Genomic DNA, 15,378 nt, shown 5'->3' with positions numbered 1-15,378 from the left:
GCATTGTATACTTACCTCTAGTCCTTTGACCAGCCGATTAGCTAGCTCTATTGTCTTGTTTGTGCGGTTGACCTCTTCCTGAAAGCGAAGTTTCTCTGATGTTGCCTTCTCAAAAGCTATTTTCAGAGTTTCCAGACTGCTATCCAGCTCCTGAGAAAGGAGAAAAAGGAACAGATGAAAATATTATGAATGCTGGCATTTGCAAATAACTAATTAATTTTGTTGTCAAGCACCAAATAATCCAATCTGTCCAATTTAAACAGACGTACAGCTAGTTTTTTCCGCAGGGCGTCTAGCTTCTCAGCAGCCTCAGCCAAATCAGCGTTAGCCTGAGTCAGACACATTCTCTTCATCTCTACCTCGCAGAGCACCTGGAAACAAGAACATCCTTACAGCTGAAACTAAAGTACAGTATAACCTTTGTTATAAGGAACATCCTATAATAAAGAAATAAGAGAAGAGATGAACTTACAAAAATCTATCCAAGGCAGCACAAGTTTTGGGGAAAAAGGCAAAAAAACAAATCAAACAACAAACTCAAAGTGTTTTACACAGAAAAAAATATAGCAAATGGATTAGCTTGGATGACACTAAATATATGTGGCAGATGGTTTAGATGTGTACCTCGTGGAAGCGGATGATGTTGATCACCCATGCACAAAGGCCCGCAGCAGCAGAGGATTTCTGTTTTACAAAGTCAGGGTTGAACTCTGGGTCACTGAGGTACTCATCTCTCACACACCTCACCGTGGCCTCAGGGATGTTCTCTTTGTCAAAGTTTACCAGAGCCTGCAGGAAGTCATCCACCTGCACAAGCATTTGTGTGCAAACGGGTGCGCGTTAGATCAAAGGGTTTCAAATTAACAAAATATTTTTCAACATTTTTGAATTCTAAATCCTGAGTCAAAAAGTAGAATTAACTAAAAAAAACCATATCTGATCTACAGAGTGTGAACATTGCTTTAGTTGTTACTTTTTTCAACCAGCATAGTTCCTCACAGGTTAAACCTCTCTTTAAAAAAAAAGAGTTTTTGAGGCAAGGCGGTATCAACAACACAGGAGATATTAACAATATGAAAGAACCTATATTACAAAAATTAAATATGAATGGGTTCATCAAAGTATAAAGTATATCAGATTGAAAAGTGCCAACAGTCACACAACAAAATAACTGCAGTCGCAATCAATATTAAATTAGAGTTGTGCAAGGATGAAGACTAAAAGAGAAGGTCGTGTTTTAAATGTTAAATATTTTTTTATCTCAGATGATTAGAGAGATTTTTTTTTGGTTCTGTATTCGTTTTTTGGTTTTCATTCATCCATTTATTTTTCTAATAGTGTATCCAGTTCGGGTTTGCAGGGGGACTGGAGCCTATCCTAACTTTCATATGAAAGGTTACATACAGTACACGGACAGGTCGCCAGATCTACCATAACATTAACCTAAAATGGATTTACTTTGGCGGTCTCAAGCCATTAAATGAAGGAAAACTAAAACCTAAAAATCGTATCACCTTGCTCATGACCACCTTGGAAGCTTTCCAGCTGCGATCTTTGGGGATTCGGCCTTGAGGAGCCAGTAGCACTAGAACAGCTGCTGAGACGTTGGTGACAATGGCTGGAGGGTTGGGAAACGTCCTGAGCTCTGTCAGGTTTAACTAGATCAAACAGATGCACACGAATGCACAAACGCCCACATTTTTAATCAGGGGCCTGAGCTCAGGACAACTTTATTAGATTTCTTTTATGCTTGCAATGGACTCATAAAATAAATCGAATGAAATGAAGTAAAACTTTATGTGTGTGCAAGTGTTTTACTCTGTTGAGTGTATTGAGAGCTGTGTTGGCTGCCTGTAGGGCAGGTTCAGCCTTCGCCAAGTCCTCTTCAGTCTCCTGTTGCTGTTTGGTCACTTTAGCTTGGATTGCTGCCACCTGAATCACAAAAATACAACACGCGTGTGTGTGTATGCTGTGAATGGATTGCTGAAAGTTTGGCTTGTTTCAGACCTATGTTATTACTTCTCTGCCCTCTCTTCTCTAATGGCCCTCTCATTGACAAAGTGGTTTAAAATGAACCTCAAAATGTGCAGTAATTCTGAAAATACATGGCGTTAAGTCTGTCATTTTGCTGCTCGAGAGGCCCTAGAATCACACTCTTACCCTCTGCTCCTCAGCATCAGCTACAGCTCTCTCTTGGTTGAGCTTGTCTGTCTGTTGTCCTATTTTAGCAATGAGGGCTTCGATATCTGTGTTTCTCTGCCACAGCTCTACCTCCTGCACTGCTAACTTGGCTTTGAGGTCCTCCACCTAAAGAAAAAATAAGTAAGAACAAGAAACACAAACTTTTGTATACACTGGTGCAATGTGGTGTTTTTCCCCCCCTGACCTGTGACGCGGTAGTCAGCAGTTTTTGAAGTCCATTCTCTAATCTTTCCATCTTCTGAGTCAGCTCTGTGCGTTTCTTTCTCAACAGGTTGTCGTACAACTTCATAAACTCTAGGAAACTCTTTGGCGTGGTATAGTTGAAGTGCTTCTCATTCTGCTGGTATTTGACACTCACCTGTGAGGTGAATTCACAACAAGGAAACCAAGAAATCGTATCAAAGAAGACATCAAGAGAGGTCATCGCTTGCAGTGCTGTGCAGCAGCTCTTACCTCATTGACACTCGTGTGAGCGTAGGAGATGAACTCACTGATAGATGCTCTCACATTTGGCTGCACAGTATGAACACACACATTGACTCACTTCACTGAGAGAGTAAGAAGAACCTTCTTATTTGATTAATTCACATAAAAGTAGCTATAGACATGTGTCTACGTTAATAGTTATTTTAGTTCCTATTTATGCTTATTAGGTATCTACTATTTGAAACACTTGCATAATCAGCATCAGAGTTAGTACTTTTAAAAGCAGCTTTAGATTGTATCACAGAATTTAAACAAGAAGCACCTCCAGTCCAGGTATTTTCTCTATGAAAGTAGAGCTGACGGACTGCAGAGCAAGCTGAGGCCAAGAGTGGAACCAGTTTATGGCTGTGCAGTTTACTAGGGCTGGAAACTTCCGTGCACGTGTCCTTAACGTGAATCCAACTGGAGAGAAACATAAGACGACCTGGAGGGCAGAAAGGGTGACAAAAGGAGAAGGTGAGATGACTATCAACACTAATCATTACATCATGGTTTCTACATGGTTTGCATTATAGACCTTGAGCTGTCTTCGTATCCTTTCGATGAAAAAGCTCCAGCAGTTGTCTCTGGTATCTATGAGTCCTAATCCCCTCAGCTCCATACGGATTGATGAAACAATCATATCTGCTTCTTCATCACTAAAAAGGTCAGGAATATCCCCTACAAATGCAAAGAATGCGAGCTCACTGTGTATTTGTTCTTTCTTATATAGTCACTCTTACTTGGAGCAGGTCTATGTGACCAAATGAGCCTTCTTTGCTATCTATTCAAATGCACAACTCTATGCTCTCAAAGCCACTGACACCATCCAAAAATAGTTTTTGCAGAAATGACATTCATTTCTTAGATCTGACAGCTATTAAAGCAGAAATCTCAGTTATCTCAGTTCCGGTCTGTGTATCCAAACCTGAGGCCAGCATGTCGTTGATCAGCACCAGGAAGCGCTCATCTGGAATCTGGGCATCTGTGTGAAGAAACACTGTCCCAATATTCTTCACCCCCACCTTTATATACAATGCAGCTATGTCACTCTGCAGACAAGGGTTGCAGCAAACACAAAGCAGGGAAAAAAAACATCCCAAATCATTCAAAACAGATGTGTTATGATATACAACCGTGTTTTGCATGTGGAAGTGCATATTTACTTTGAGGTCATTGATTCCATAACCTTTACGCAGCGTGATCTGGAAAACCTCCAGCATGCTGAGGAAAGCAGCCAGTCGACACAGGCTCTGCTTCCCACTCCCACCAACTCCAACCAGCAGGGCATTACCATAGGGGGCCTCCAGTATACGACTGATGCGACACCTGGGTACAAACACAGAACTGATGGTGTGTTTCTTGCCTGTGGTTTACATTTGCTTTGTAAATTCTTCTTTGTGCATGTTAGTTTGTGTCTGTGTGTGTCTCTTACACATGCTGGATCGCTTCTTCAAACAGTACCAAGTCCATGACAGCGTGCAACTCATTATAGTGCTCTAGAGCATCAGCCAATGTCTTCTGGAGCTTCTCCCAGTCTGAAGCCTGACAAGAAAGGAGAAATAAAACAAATAAACTTGTCTCTCTTGAGGAAAGCCAGCACTAACCCGTGTCTACGTGGTAAATTCCATATACAATGAAACTAAGTTGCCACACACATATCAAAGACAGGCAATCTTTTTGCTAGCGACAATACAGTTATCCTCATTTCTGGTTTCTGTCAGAGCAGATACGACACATCTGGAGGCCACTAAATAAGTATGCTACAGTACAGATTCAAGTAATAAACAATTAAACTCCCATAACGTATTTGACTACACTCTTAATTCTTATTTTAATCTCCATAAAGAACTTGGAGTGCAGACTAGCTTGTGTGTGTGTGAATGTGTCAGACCTGGTGATAGCGAGGCTCTCCCACTCCCTGGGCAAAGTGGCAGTACACCAAAGGCTGGTGGATAAAGATGGACTCATCTATTCCCTGGAGAGTTTGGCAGGACAAACAAACAAGAAAATACTGAACATGCCATAGCTGGCTTTAATACTAAATACCAAAAGCATCACTTCTGCAATACCTCTTACATTTTGAAAGATTTTTAAGATTAAGGTTGCAATTTGAATCGCCCATGTCTTACTTCAAAATATCTCTTGCCAGTGTCCAACAGGATTTTATCAAAGAGTTCTACATCTTTTTCTTCCATCAGTTTGTCTGAGTAGACCCTGGAGCTCTCATGCAGCCACAGGTGGACCAGGTCCATGGGGTAACGGATGCTTTCTGGCAAGGCAAACAGGATGCCCTATACAGAAATCGTATTAATAAACACATAACTATTCCACGAGAGAACTTTTGACACCAGAATTTTCAGTTTTTCAGGATTAACATTCCTACAAAAGTCAAATCTAAAGCAAGTTGCCACCAATGACAGTTTTGCAAATGGATTCATATGACGTTTTCGTATTTGCTACCTTGAGTGAAAAAAGGAGTCAACAGCATCCTTTTAAGCAGTTCAAGGAAAAGATCTTCAACAGAAGTAAGTATTATTTCAGTTATATTTTTATGTTTTTATTTTTTTCTGGATGACTGAGCAAAGTGTGTTACCTGAAATATGTTGGAAAGGTCTCGCAGATTGAAGATATAGTGGAAGCGTATTGCTGTAGGAAGAAAGTTCTGGCTAATTTTCTGGTGCAGGCAGATAGCTGCCTGTTTGAGGAGAATCAAAAGATAGTGACACAGAAACAGATAAATGTTGTCTCAAGTCAAGTTTTAATAGAAATGAATGCTGCACTGGCAGTGTAAGTGTACAGTACCTGAATGAGAGTTCCAACTGAGCGAGAGACCCCGTAGCTAAACCCTCCCTGAAGAAAGTGAGCTGACAAGATGCTGGAGAAGATGGTAGCTAATGCATCAGCACCGGGGAAATGCACTGCAAACACTGAGAAATGCCTCTGAAATGGAGGCAGTAAAGATTTTACCAACAGTAATCTGTGGCTGGACCCACTTAAACTGAGAAAGTGTCATGGTCCTGGGCCATGTGGGCCCAGTATTCTTAGTTTTCATGTATTTTTGTATTTTGTTCTTTATTTAGGCCATGCTTCCTGGGTTGATCTGTTACGTTGTTCCTTATGTGTTTTCCCTTCGTGACTCTCACCCCCTGTGTGCCCCTCTGTGTATTTATGAGCCCTCGTCTCTCTTTGTTTTATTCTATGTTTTCCCCAGCCCGTTATGTCTGCGTTCTCCCCGTGCTCTCTCCCCTCCTGTTTGAACCTCTGTGTACTTCCTGTTTTACTTTGCCCATCTCCCATCAGTGTTACGTTCACTCCTGCCGTGTCTTGTTATGATTATCAGTGTCACCTGTGTTCCCCGTGTGCATCCACTTCCCCTGATCATCCCTCATGTGTATTTAGTCTCTGTGTTTCATACAGTCTGTGTCGCGTCGTCTGTGTTACCACCTCTGTGTTCCGTATTCCAAGCCATAGCTTTTCCTTAGTTTATTTCCAGTTTAGGTTTTCGTTTGAACGGTTACTCTTATGCTGCCTTCACTCTGTTCTGTTCCTTTTCATCAGCCATAATAAACGGCTCGCTTTTGTTTAAATCCACTCCTGCATCCTCGCCTGTGTTCGCACCTGGGTCCACCACACACGTTTCCGCACGGTCTGCCTCCGCAGACCCTGACAGAAAGCTGCATTCTGAACTACCTTTAAATTTTTCTTATTAGCCAAAAAAAGGTTTCTGCCTGTCTTTGGCTGTTTTTCTTTGAAACAAATTTTTCTAAATAAGTATTCAATGAAATTATGTACAAAGCCATAGTGATCGAGTATAGTTTCAGTAGATAGGAGAATTTTGATAATAACATTTATGAACAAATAAAATTTACGCATAAAGAACTTGCAAATGTGTGGCAGTACCTGCAGTCTGGGGTTGATAGAGAAGCTTCCAGCTGTTGGGTTCATACAGGTGATATACTGGCAGTTATGGATTTCTTTCAAAACCAGCCGCTGTCTGTCATACCTACAGTACAAAGACCTGTTGGTTAATTCACACTAAGCACTAAACTCTGTGTAACAGTTGTGTACAGAGTATATATGTGTATTTGCACACTTTGGCAGTATGAAAGCAGTATAAATATGCGAGTCCATCACGTGCGTCTTATCCTACCAGTGGCTGTAATCAAGGTGCTGGCGGATGAGGGTGTGTGGCTGGACAGTCCCATAAACATCCACCTCAGGCATGTTGAGGTCATCTATGAAGTAGATAAGTCTCTTGGCGGTGGGAGGGCCAAATTTACGACCAGCTTTCTTCTCTAGAGGTTTCTCCAAGATGCCTGGAGTACATTTAATACACAAGTTTAGGAAAATGACAAAGTGACAATAGTCTTCACAGAAACTCACTGACTGAAAATCTGAACTGAAATTTGAAGGAAAAAAGAATTGAAGATACAGGGAAACTCAGAATTTTTTTTTTTAATGAAGCCTGTGCCATTCAATCAGTATGAATAGGCAAACACAATTAGATACAGTACTACCACAATAACATAATGCATAGACAGGAAGCACACATATCTCATTAGAAGCCTTTTTTCAGATTATTCGATTTGTCTTATTATATTTCCCTAATTATTAGATTATTATATGTATTATACAATTTGTTAAATTAATAAAAAATACACATGTGAAAAAATCTGTTTGTGTATGCTCATTTCAGAGACTCTTACGCTGCAGCATGGCAGATGTAGTGTAGTAGTTGAAGGGAACTTTTGCTACTATGTAATCCTCCTTCAGCTTAGCGACTTTATCAGACACCAGAATAGTTTTTCCCACTCCTGCATTGCCCACTAACATGATAGGTTTGCCTCTCTGAAGCAGAAGGTCCATGAAGTAGGTGAGACAGATGGTCTCTGGAGTGTGGACAAGCACCGTCTGAAACAGACAGTGGATGAGCGTGCTGAGAGATCTAAATCAACATGTTATAATTATACAGGACACTCTGGCCTGCTGTAGACAACCACACGCATTCATTAGTCTAATAACATACCTGTAACGGAATATCAGGCTCCAGCTCAAATGGCACCATCTTCTCACTCCACGGAGTAAACTTTTTAGTCTCAGGGTCAATGAAATAGTCAAAGACTGTCCCTTGTGAGGGAAACTTTACGGCTCTCATCTCTTTGGACCACCAGCGGCTAAATTCAGCACGGTAGTCATTGAGCTATAAAGGTAAAAACACTGTCATTATATGGTATAATAATGTGAATTATCTGATACAATTAGAAGGAACAGTTAGTCACTGCACACATGATCTTGAAAGAGAGCGCCTCCAAAAGCCCAGACGCAGGCAAAGACAAAGTAGATCTCATAGAGTTCTCTGGGAGAATCGGCTGGAGTGTTGTCCTCAATCAGCAAGCAGTCCAACAACGAGCACAATGTCTGATTGAGCAAAACACAGAAATGCTGCATGTGACTGAACAATAACAACAGAAAAATATAATATTATGGCTCTGCAGGCTGCATTTGATATCCATAAAACCCTACATGTACCTGCACCATGCTGTTTTCTGGAATGGGTGTGATGGTTTTCAGGTTGCAGCGAACTTGTTCCAGACAGTATGGCACATACTTATCAAACAAAATAGTGAGGTTGGCTCGCTCTGACTGGGCTTGCCGTGTGTCGATCCAACTTGTCACATAACTGAAAACACAGTAAAGGCAGCTCTGCTAACCAAGATAACCTTAAGAAAATCAAAGAAACAGAAGACTGTGATTTTATGCGTGCATTTAAGCATTGTGTGTGTCTTACGAGCTCCAACCCAAGTCCTGTGGGTTGACATAGAGTATTCCTGCCCTTGACACTGTAGCTGGAGTAGCAGCCTTCAGATGAGAGATCTCAAAGAGAAGACGCATGGACGAGGACAAGCCGATCCTCTCGTTACTGGCAAGTGTCAGAACCTGGATGTGGAGGGAAAAGCAGAAGGAGTGGAGCTCAAGCACTGGTTCAAAAATATAAAGTATGCACTAACTTAATGACTGGCATTGGCAGAAATTGATTACTTATTTGGAGACATATTCAAACTCCTGGATGAAAGACAAAAAAACATGTGATGATCTTTTACCTTGTTGTCATCCATAACTGTGTTGAGTGACTCAATCCACATAGGGTCAATATCCCCATCCAGAACAATCCATTTGGGTCCATCATGGCCCACCGAGGCCAGCTCTCTCATGGTAGAGGAGAACAGACCTGTAAAAGGAAACAGTGACATATGGTAAATCCATTTTTACATACTAAACCATCACTGCAGCAAAAAAGGTATTGAATGCAAAATTGTGAAATGAACTGGTAATGAAAATATTGCACACGAAACCTATTTAAACAGGAGTGGGCTGTGAAATAGAAAAAGTGCATTAACTTTCTAATTATTTCTGAGAGGAGGCTTTGGAATAAATTATGGTCTTGGCACCAAAATAAATCAGACTTGACAGCGACCCAAATTCTGGAGGAAAAACTGGTTCTCTTGATCATCATTTATTGCACATTAAATCCTTTGTATAATCCTCCTGCTTCTCACCATCCTTCCACTCTCTGGTAGCAGGGTGCAGGTATCCAAACAGCTCATCTGTGGTAACAGCTTTAGGGTTAATATCATTCCATAAGGGCTTCATCTTCATGTTTGCATAAGTCCTATGAAGGGTCTTCAAGATCTGATAAGTAAACAAGATCATTTATATAAGTAGTTTTAGTTAATATGTTTGGGCATATTTTGGGTATAAGAAGTTGGATCACACAGATATTTAAAAAAAAACAAAAACACATAAACAGTTTTAAAAATGTTCATTAGTTAAGTTAACCTGACTTTTTCCAGTACCCGGGCCACCAACTACAAATACAGAATGTCTAACAGCCAGCAGCTCCTCCAGCTGGGTCACCTGCAAACATGGAATCACATTAATAGTGGGATTTCTGAAAAAAAAAATACTCTAAAACACTGCAAGTTCAATCAGAGAGCTGTCTCACCTTACAATAAAAAAATACAACCAAAATGATTAACAATTAGTTTATGTTACAAACCACAAAGCTTTATATATTGTTCCTCTATTGACCTGTGGGAATTATGCATTTCCCCCAAGTTAAAATTAGCTCAGAACTTTATGAATGTGTTTGTAAAGTGATCTGGCATGTTGATTTCAGATCATCCTTAACTATCATTGCTCATATGCCACTGAAAAAGAAGCAGTTTAACACTTAATTTAATACTTCTATTAGATTTTACAGATTTTTGTCTATTAAATCACTAATTGAATGAACACAATAGGAGGCAACTGATTAGTGTTTATATATTGGAAGCTTTATGAACTGTGTGTCTGTATTTCCTTATTCCCTGCAAAAAACGGAAATACTGCAGGGAAAAATGGAACGAGGAGCAGCCACAGTGAACTGTCAGATGAAGAGCTGCAGGTGACAGACTCCACACCTCCAGCTTCACAGCGGGGTAACAGATCCCTTCACTGTGCTCTGTCTGCAGACTCAGGCCATGCACGGTATGAAAACCACATCACGGTTGCTCACAGAATGATGGAAAAAAGGAAAATAATCCTTTGACATTTTTATCATAACAACTGTTTTTCTTTTTCCCACAATTCTGAGAAATCTAAAATTAACGTTTGTTCACCGTTACCACCACTAACGAAAGGTGTTGCCAAATAAACTATACTATATAATAAAAACACAGATGAACCTTAAGTATGAAATTTTCCTCTGGTTGCAGACGCAGCTCACTGACTGACTGGCGAACAGCATTTTCTAGCTTTGGGTCTCTCTTCCTGGGCACATCCAGCTGTGGAAAGAGGTCACTGATCAACCCAAGGAAGATGGGAACATCACTCGTCACGATCTTAGGAAGGTTGAAGTCTCTAAGAGCCCGCATCAACACCTGGTGAGACAATATTGGACGCACAGTTTTGATGAGGCAATTTCTGACAACCTCAAATTTCTGGAAACAACCATGAGAGCTGAAACACTTCAGTGTAAAGAACAGCCCTCATTAGTGATCGCGAAGAGATACACACCTGTTCTTCAGGTCTGCTACGCTCCTCTCTCTTCAGAGATCCAGCCACAACCAGCACTGATTTGATAGCCCGCAAACCCCAATCATAATGATCCTGACAAAATAAGCATTTAAGTGTTTGTTGATGTTATAATAGAAGGACACAAACAGCCAGTTTCAGCTGAGAGCTAGTACTCTACACAGTATAAGCAAAAATAGTTGATATTTTTATTATTTACTATATTCACTACATCACACACAGAGGAACTGGAATATAAATAGGAAGATTATGGTGACTAATCTTCACACCTAAACACAAAACCATAATCTGATGAATAGCACCACCACTACTTTGCATTTTAATAAAAGCTGGACCACACTTCTGATGCGTATAAGAACATTGACAGCAAAATTAAATTCCTCTTCTTCCCTCCGCTCATCAGAAAACCCCCTGAAGAAATAGTCAGACAAATTGTTTGTATGTACGCACTTGTTTGGATAGCAGCTCTTTACAAAGAGTGTAGAGACTGATGAATTTGCGTGCCAGTAGCCGTGCATCTATGAATCCTTCGGCCACCAACATGATCTCACAGATCAGTTCAAAATCTGGGATCACCATCGCACAGGGCCTGAGCATTTAGAAAATTAACCAATAAATAATCATATAATAGCTGCTATTCATTGCACGCTAAAGTCTCCTCTTTGTCTCATATCAGACCTGAATAGAGCCTTGAGGTTCTCTGGGAGCTCTGCTCTTCCAGCATAACCTGGGTTCAAAGTGATGAAGATTCCTACTGTTGGCTTCAGCTCAATCTCCTCCCCCAGAAAATGAAACCTACATACACAGCAACAAATGCATGCTGCTAAATGGATGCTTAGAAAATATATAGAATGGATTAGTAGACAAATGTATAGATGCTACAACATACATGTCATTATTTCCTCATAATACCTCTGTTTTTTGTTGCGTACAGCATCCTGTATAGTCTTGACTTGCACAGCTACCACAGACAGAACGTCCACCGAGATCCGGTTGAATTCATCAAAGCAACCCCACACTCCTGTCTGAGCCAGGCCCTTATAGATGTTACCTATAGACTGGAGGATGAGATGCTATGGCTGAATGGTGGAATAAATATCAATAACAACATAAAAAAAAAAGAATAAATGTGACATTAACGGGCACTAGAAGAAACATCTGTGCAGTCCAGGTTACCTTGTAGTCCATCTGTTCAGAGCAGTTGAACACATATACCATGATACCCAGGGAGCGTCCAAGGTCCTTAGTAGTCTCTGTTTTGCCAGTGCCAGCTGGGCCTGATGGAGCACCACTCATAGTCAGATGGAGGGACTGGGTCAGGGTTATGTAACACCTGTCATGGTACGGTTGAGATTTAAATCACAGGAGAAAGAAAGTAATAGATAATTTCGATTCAATGAAGTTGTGCATTTGAAAATAATGTAGATTTAAAGCAACAATGTAATGTATTTGAGTATAGTGGATATTATGAATAGAAAAAGCAAATGTGCAAGATTTTAGTATTTGTGCTTTATTCTAAAATAACAACTATCTCAATCTTTGCACTTACATTTTGCATGGGTGCCTACGTTCTGCACAGCTTGACTGTAGCATTAAGATGTTTAGTGCTAAAGTAAAGCGGCCTTGTTTTTAGTTGCAAAGCAAGTCTAGTAATTATGCGTGCCCTTACTGTAAGTCTCTCCCTTTAGAATACAAATCATTACTAATGTATGCATTCTGTATACTTTTGCAAAGGTTTGGCTTACGGGAGAACATGTATGTGCACATACCTGTCAGTGAGTGGAGTGATAACCAGTCTGTTTGTATTCCCCAGGTATTCATAGCTAAACTGGAACTGAGCGTCACAGATATTAATGTAACAGTGTCTCATTTCTTCATCCCAGCGATGCCGTAACTGGGACAGCCACGCAAATGCCTGTCCTGATGTCACCTTAGAGACATACAACAGCATCAGGATGGTCTGCTAACTAATGCAAAACTCATTTGAAATAATATCTAATAGTCGCAGTACCTTTTGAGTAATGAGATTGGCGACCACATCTCGAGCATGGACATCAATAGTGCAGACAGTCATAATTTTCTGTCTGTCTCCAGGGGTTAAATCGCCAAGCAGCATGTGGATTAGCAAGTTGAGCTGTGTGATCTAGAAAACCAGAATTCAGCAGACATCACTGACAAATACAATGATGCTACGATCACTTACCAGCCTAATAAAATCTTACATTATGGAAGTACCTGTTTCTTGTTGTAGTCCTTGAGAGCTGTCTCAAATCCTTCCTCCACCCTCTCAAAAGCAATGCCCACATCTGTCGCCCACCACACCTGACTACCAGTCAACCCCACCTGTTGATGGAAGGGAAACAGAGGTGTACAGCAGATAGCTTGCATGTTTATAAAGTTAAAATTGTAAATCTACAGACTTTGCATGAACAGACCTGGGCTGGGTAGTCAAACAGCCACTGGTCTCGGGGTTTGTCCTCATAGGCAGCTACAGCTTCCTGTATCTCCTTTCGAACTGTACAGCGCATGGTGGTTTCTAAAGCACTTAACCAACACTCTGCCTGATTAAAAAAAATAAAAATGTTTGAAAAAAACTCTAAAATGAATTGCATGCAATATCATATTTTTCAAATAAAACGGTGCTGATGTACTTCCACAAACAGAAACCGCATTTTGTTTTCACAGTACCTGTCCTTCGCAGACACAGGGCTCAGAGAACGAAACATATTCTCCCTCTCGACTGTACATCCCTATCGCAACTGCCTCCCCCTCCTCCCCCCGTCCTTCGGCCTGGTCTGAGTCCTTGAAGCGAAGATCTGCTATATTGTCAAACAGCTTCAGCAAGTGTCGGGTCACCTGGAAAAAAATATATATGTGTATTCAAAAGACACACAGACTATTTTTGAGTTTGGTTTTATAGGCTATGATGTTAACAAAGCTCTGACGTTAACAGACCCTGATCTCTGATAACAAATCAAAAAGAAAAAAAGATTTCTTTTGCCTTTCATTATTGTGTTTTTCCATTTTCACTTTTTCCACTCCATAACACTGAAATATAGTTGGTATATAAAGTACAGATAACCACAACGTGCTAACAATCTCTTTATAGATTCTTTCTAGAAAAACATGATTAAAATGTAATCTATCACCTGTCTGGGCTGTGTTCCCTTAGACACAATCTCCAGTAGATCGGAGGCAGAGACAAAATAAAATCTGGGGAATGTCAGTCTCTTGGTCTCCAGGTACTCAGCAAGGGCCTTCTCACACAGAGACAGCCTCTGCTGTAAGGTCTCAAGGCTCTCCAGGAAGCCAGGCTTGTTGGTCACATCTACTACATTACTGTTCTGGACCACCTCAGTCATTAAACTCTGATTAAAACAAACAAACAAATCAAAGGAAATAAAGGGAGAAATGCAAAAAGACATGCTAAAAATATGTAGCCAAGCATGGCACTATATGTAGGCAGAGGTATGATTTACCTGAAAGTCAGTGTGTATTCCCTGAAAGCGTTCAGCATCATTGGCCAGCTGGCAGCGGATGTCATGGCTGTTGGTGAAGATGCTGTTAAGATGGGCCCAGGTCCTCTGGACAGACATCCAAGATGAGATGACAAGGTCTGCCACCATCAGCTTCCTCTGCCATCCACTTACTTCTGCCTGGAAATACTCTATGTACTTACTCATCAGGATATTCTGCAGCTGCACCTGAAAAGAAATGAAGCAGTAACTTTAAATGGCAATTTGTACAAAGAAGCCCTGATGAGCTGCTCTTGAAATTGCATGAACATTTTTTAAATTCCCCATTGCCTATGCATTTATATAACTAGTCTTTGAGGAGTCAGTAATAAACCCGAGCCGTTCATACTAAAACTATATTATGGATCGCTGGGGTGTTAATATTGCAATTTGAAAGAATAAAGCAAACTGCATATCACATTCTGCAGCAGGCAGGCACACCTGGTTGTCCTCCAGCGTCTCTATCAGATTCTCATCTGCTTTGAGCAGAGGGGTTCCTGTGCTGGCATGAGTCTCATAGGACAGCGACATAATGCTCCATGTCTGGGTTATCTCTGCCAAAACCTAAAAAACCCCAAAGACAGATACTTCACAAAGACGCCTGTCATTTAAAGACAACCAAAAAACAAGCTAACGCGTTCGTTAACATTGGCTCATTCCTATTTGTGTGTCATTATTTGTAAGTTCAGCTTTCTGAATCTGCTCATAAATATCTGTTCTAAGAATATGATGAAAGTCTAGTGAGTGCTTAAGTAATTAAATATTCCATCCATCAATAATCCACTACTACAAGATATATCACACAGTAACTGGTTGGTCTGGTGTCTTACCTTCTCAATGGCCATTTCTTTCACGGCCTTGTCTACTATGTTTTTAACCTCATCCTCCACACGATGAAGTTGCAATTCCAGCAGGTCCCCCAAGGTGGTGCCCTCACCCATCACAAACCTAACCTGAAGATTTAAAAACAAAAGCAGACTATGGGTGTGATCAAATTTCAGATAACTGGGTTCATCAAATCCAGAGAAGTGTCTGCAGAACAATGAACAATTCACTGCATGAAAACTACAGCCAAACGAATGGATTAACCCCCACAGAGTGGCAAGTATAATATACCATG

At 40.7% G+C, this 15,378-nt stretch overlaps 1 protein-coding gene across 1 annotated transcript in view; it reads right to left on the bottom strand.

Annotated features, from left to right (window-relative positions):
- The window catches only part of dnah9l (dynein, axonemal, heavy polypeptide 9 like), a 43,662-nt gene that overhangs the window by 15,451 nt on the left and 12,833 nt on the right, over positions 1 to 15,378 (bottom strand). The window contains exons 23-64 of the mRNA XM_080293297.1: positions 15,089 to 15,211; positions 14,700 to 14,822; positions 14,223 to 14,447; positions 13,893 to 14,111; positions 13,432 to 13,599; positions 13,179 to 13,304; positions 12,979 to 13,086; positions 12,755 to 12,886; positions 12,513 to 12,673; positions 11,920 to 12,076; positions 11,656 to 11,801; positions 11,422 to 11,538; positions 11,194 to 11,332; positions 10,726 to 10,818; positions 10,395 to 10,589; positions 9,508 to 9,585; positions 9,228 to 9,360; positions 8,772 to 8,899; positions 8,459 to 8,607; positions 8,200 to 8,350; positions 7,957 to 8,088; positions 7,697 to 7,870; positions 7,377 to 7,581; positions 6,821 to 6,986; positions 6,571 to 6,673; positions 5,473 to 5,610; positions 5,264 to 5,365; positions 4,800 to 4,961; positions 4,562 to 4,645; positions 4,103 to 4,212; positions 3,834 to 3,996; positions 3,596 to 3,719; positions 3,206 to 3,348; positions 2,951 to 3,112; positions 2,656 to 2,715; positions 2,387 to 2,560; positions 2,161 to 2,307; positions 1,819 to 1,932; positions 1,515 to 1,658; positions 625 to 807; positions 270 to 371; positions 16 to 150 (exon numbers count right to left, since the gene is read on the bottom strand). Of these exons, the coding sequence (XP_080149423.1) occupies positions 16 to 150; positions 270 to 371; positions 625 to 807; positions 1,515 to 1,658; positions 1,819 to 1,932; positions 2,161 to 2,307; positions 2,387 to 2,560; positions 2,656 to 2,715; positions 2,951 to 3,112; positions 3,206 to 3,348; positions 3,596 to 3,719; positions 3,834 to 3,996; positions 4,103 to 4,212; positions 4,562 to 4,645; positions 4,800 to 4,961; positions 5,264 to 5,365; positions 5,473 to 5,610; positions 6,571 to 6,673; positions 6,821 to 6,986; positions 7,377 to 7,581; positions 7,697 to 7,870; positions 7,957 to 8,088; positions 8,200 to 8,350; positions 8,459 to 8,607; positions 8,772 to 8,899; positions 9,228 to 9,360; positions 9,508 to 9,585; positions 10,395 to 10,589; positions 10,726 to 10,818; positions 11,194 to 11,332; positions 11,422 to 11,538; positions 11,656 to 11,801; positions 11,920 to 12,076; positions 12,513 to 12,673; positions 12,755 to 12,886; positions 12,979 to 13,086; positions 13,179 to 13,304; positions 13,432 to 13,599; positions 13,893 to 14,111; positions 14,223 to 14,447; positions 14,700 to 14,822; positions 15,089 to 15,211 (5,898 nt within the window). The remainder of the gene's footprint in view (positions 1 to 15; positions 151 to 269; positions 372 to 624; positions 808 to 1,514; positions 1,659 to 1,818; positions 1,933 to 2,160; positions 2,308 to 2,386; positions 2,561 to 2,655; positions 2,716 to 2,950; positions 3,113 to 3,205; positions 3,349 to 3,595; positions 3,720 to 3,833; positions 3,997 to 4,102; positions 4,213 to 4,561; positions 4,646 to 4,799; positions 4,962 to 5,263; positions 5,366 to 5,472; positions 5,611 to 6,570; positions 6,674 to 6,820; positions 6,987 to 7,376; positions 7,582 to 7,696; positions 7,871 to 7,956; positions 8,089 to 8,199; positions 8,351 to 8,458; positions 8,608 to 8,771; positions 8,900 to 9,227; positions 9,361 to 9,507; positions 9,586 to 10,394; positions 10,590 to 10,725; positions 10,819 to 11,193; positions 11,333 to 11,421; positions 11,539 to 11,655; positions 11,802 to 11,919; positions 12,077 to 12,512; positions 12,674 to 12,754; positions 12,887 to 12,978; positions 13,087 to 13,178; positions 13,305 to 13,431; positions 13,600 to 13,892; positions 14,112 to 14,222; positions 14,448 to 14,699; positions 14,823 to 15,088; positions 15,212 to 15,378) is intronic.

Source organism: Astatotilapia calliptera, chromosome 18, assembly GCF_964374335.1.
Source record: "Astatotilapia calliptera chromosome 18, fAstCal68.1, whole genome shotgun sequence".
In the NCBI taxonomy this organism is placed as follows: domain Eukaryota; kingdom Metazoa; phylum Chordata; class Actinopteri; order Cichliformes; family Cichlidae; genus Astatotilapia; species Astatotilapia calliptera.
Note: the sequence above shows the minus strand (reverse complement) of the source record. Positions and strands in the feature narration are given on the sequence as shown.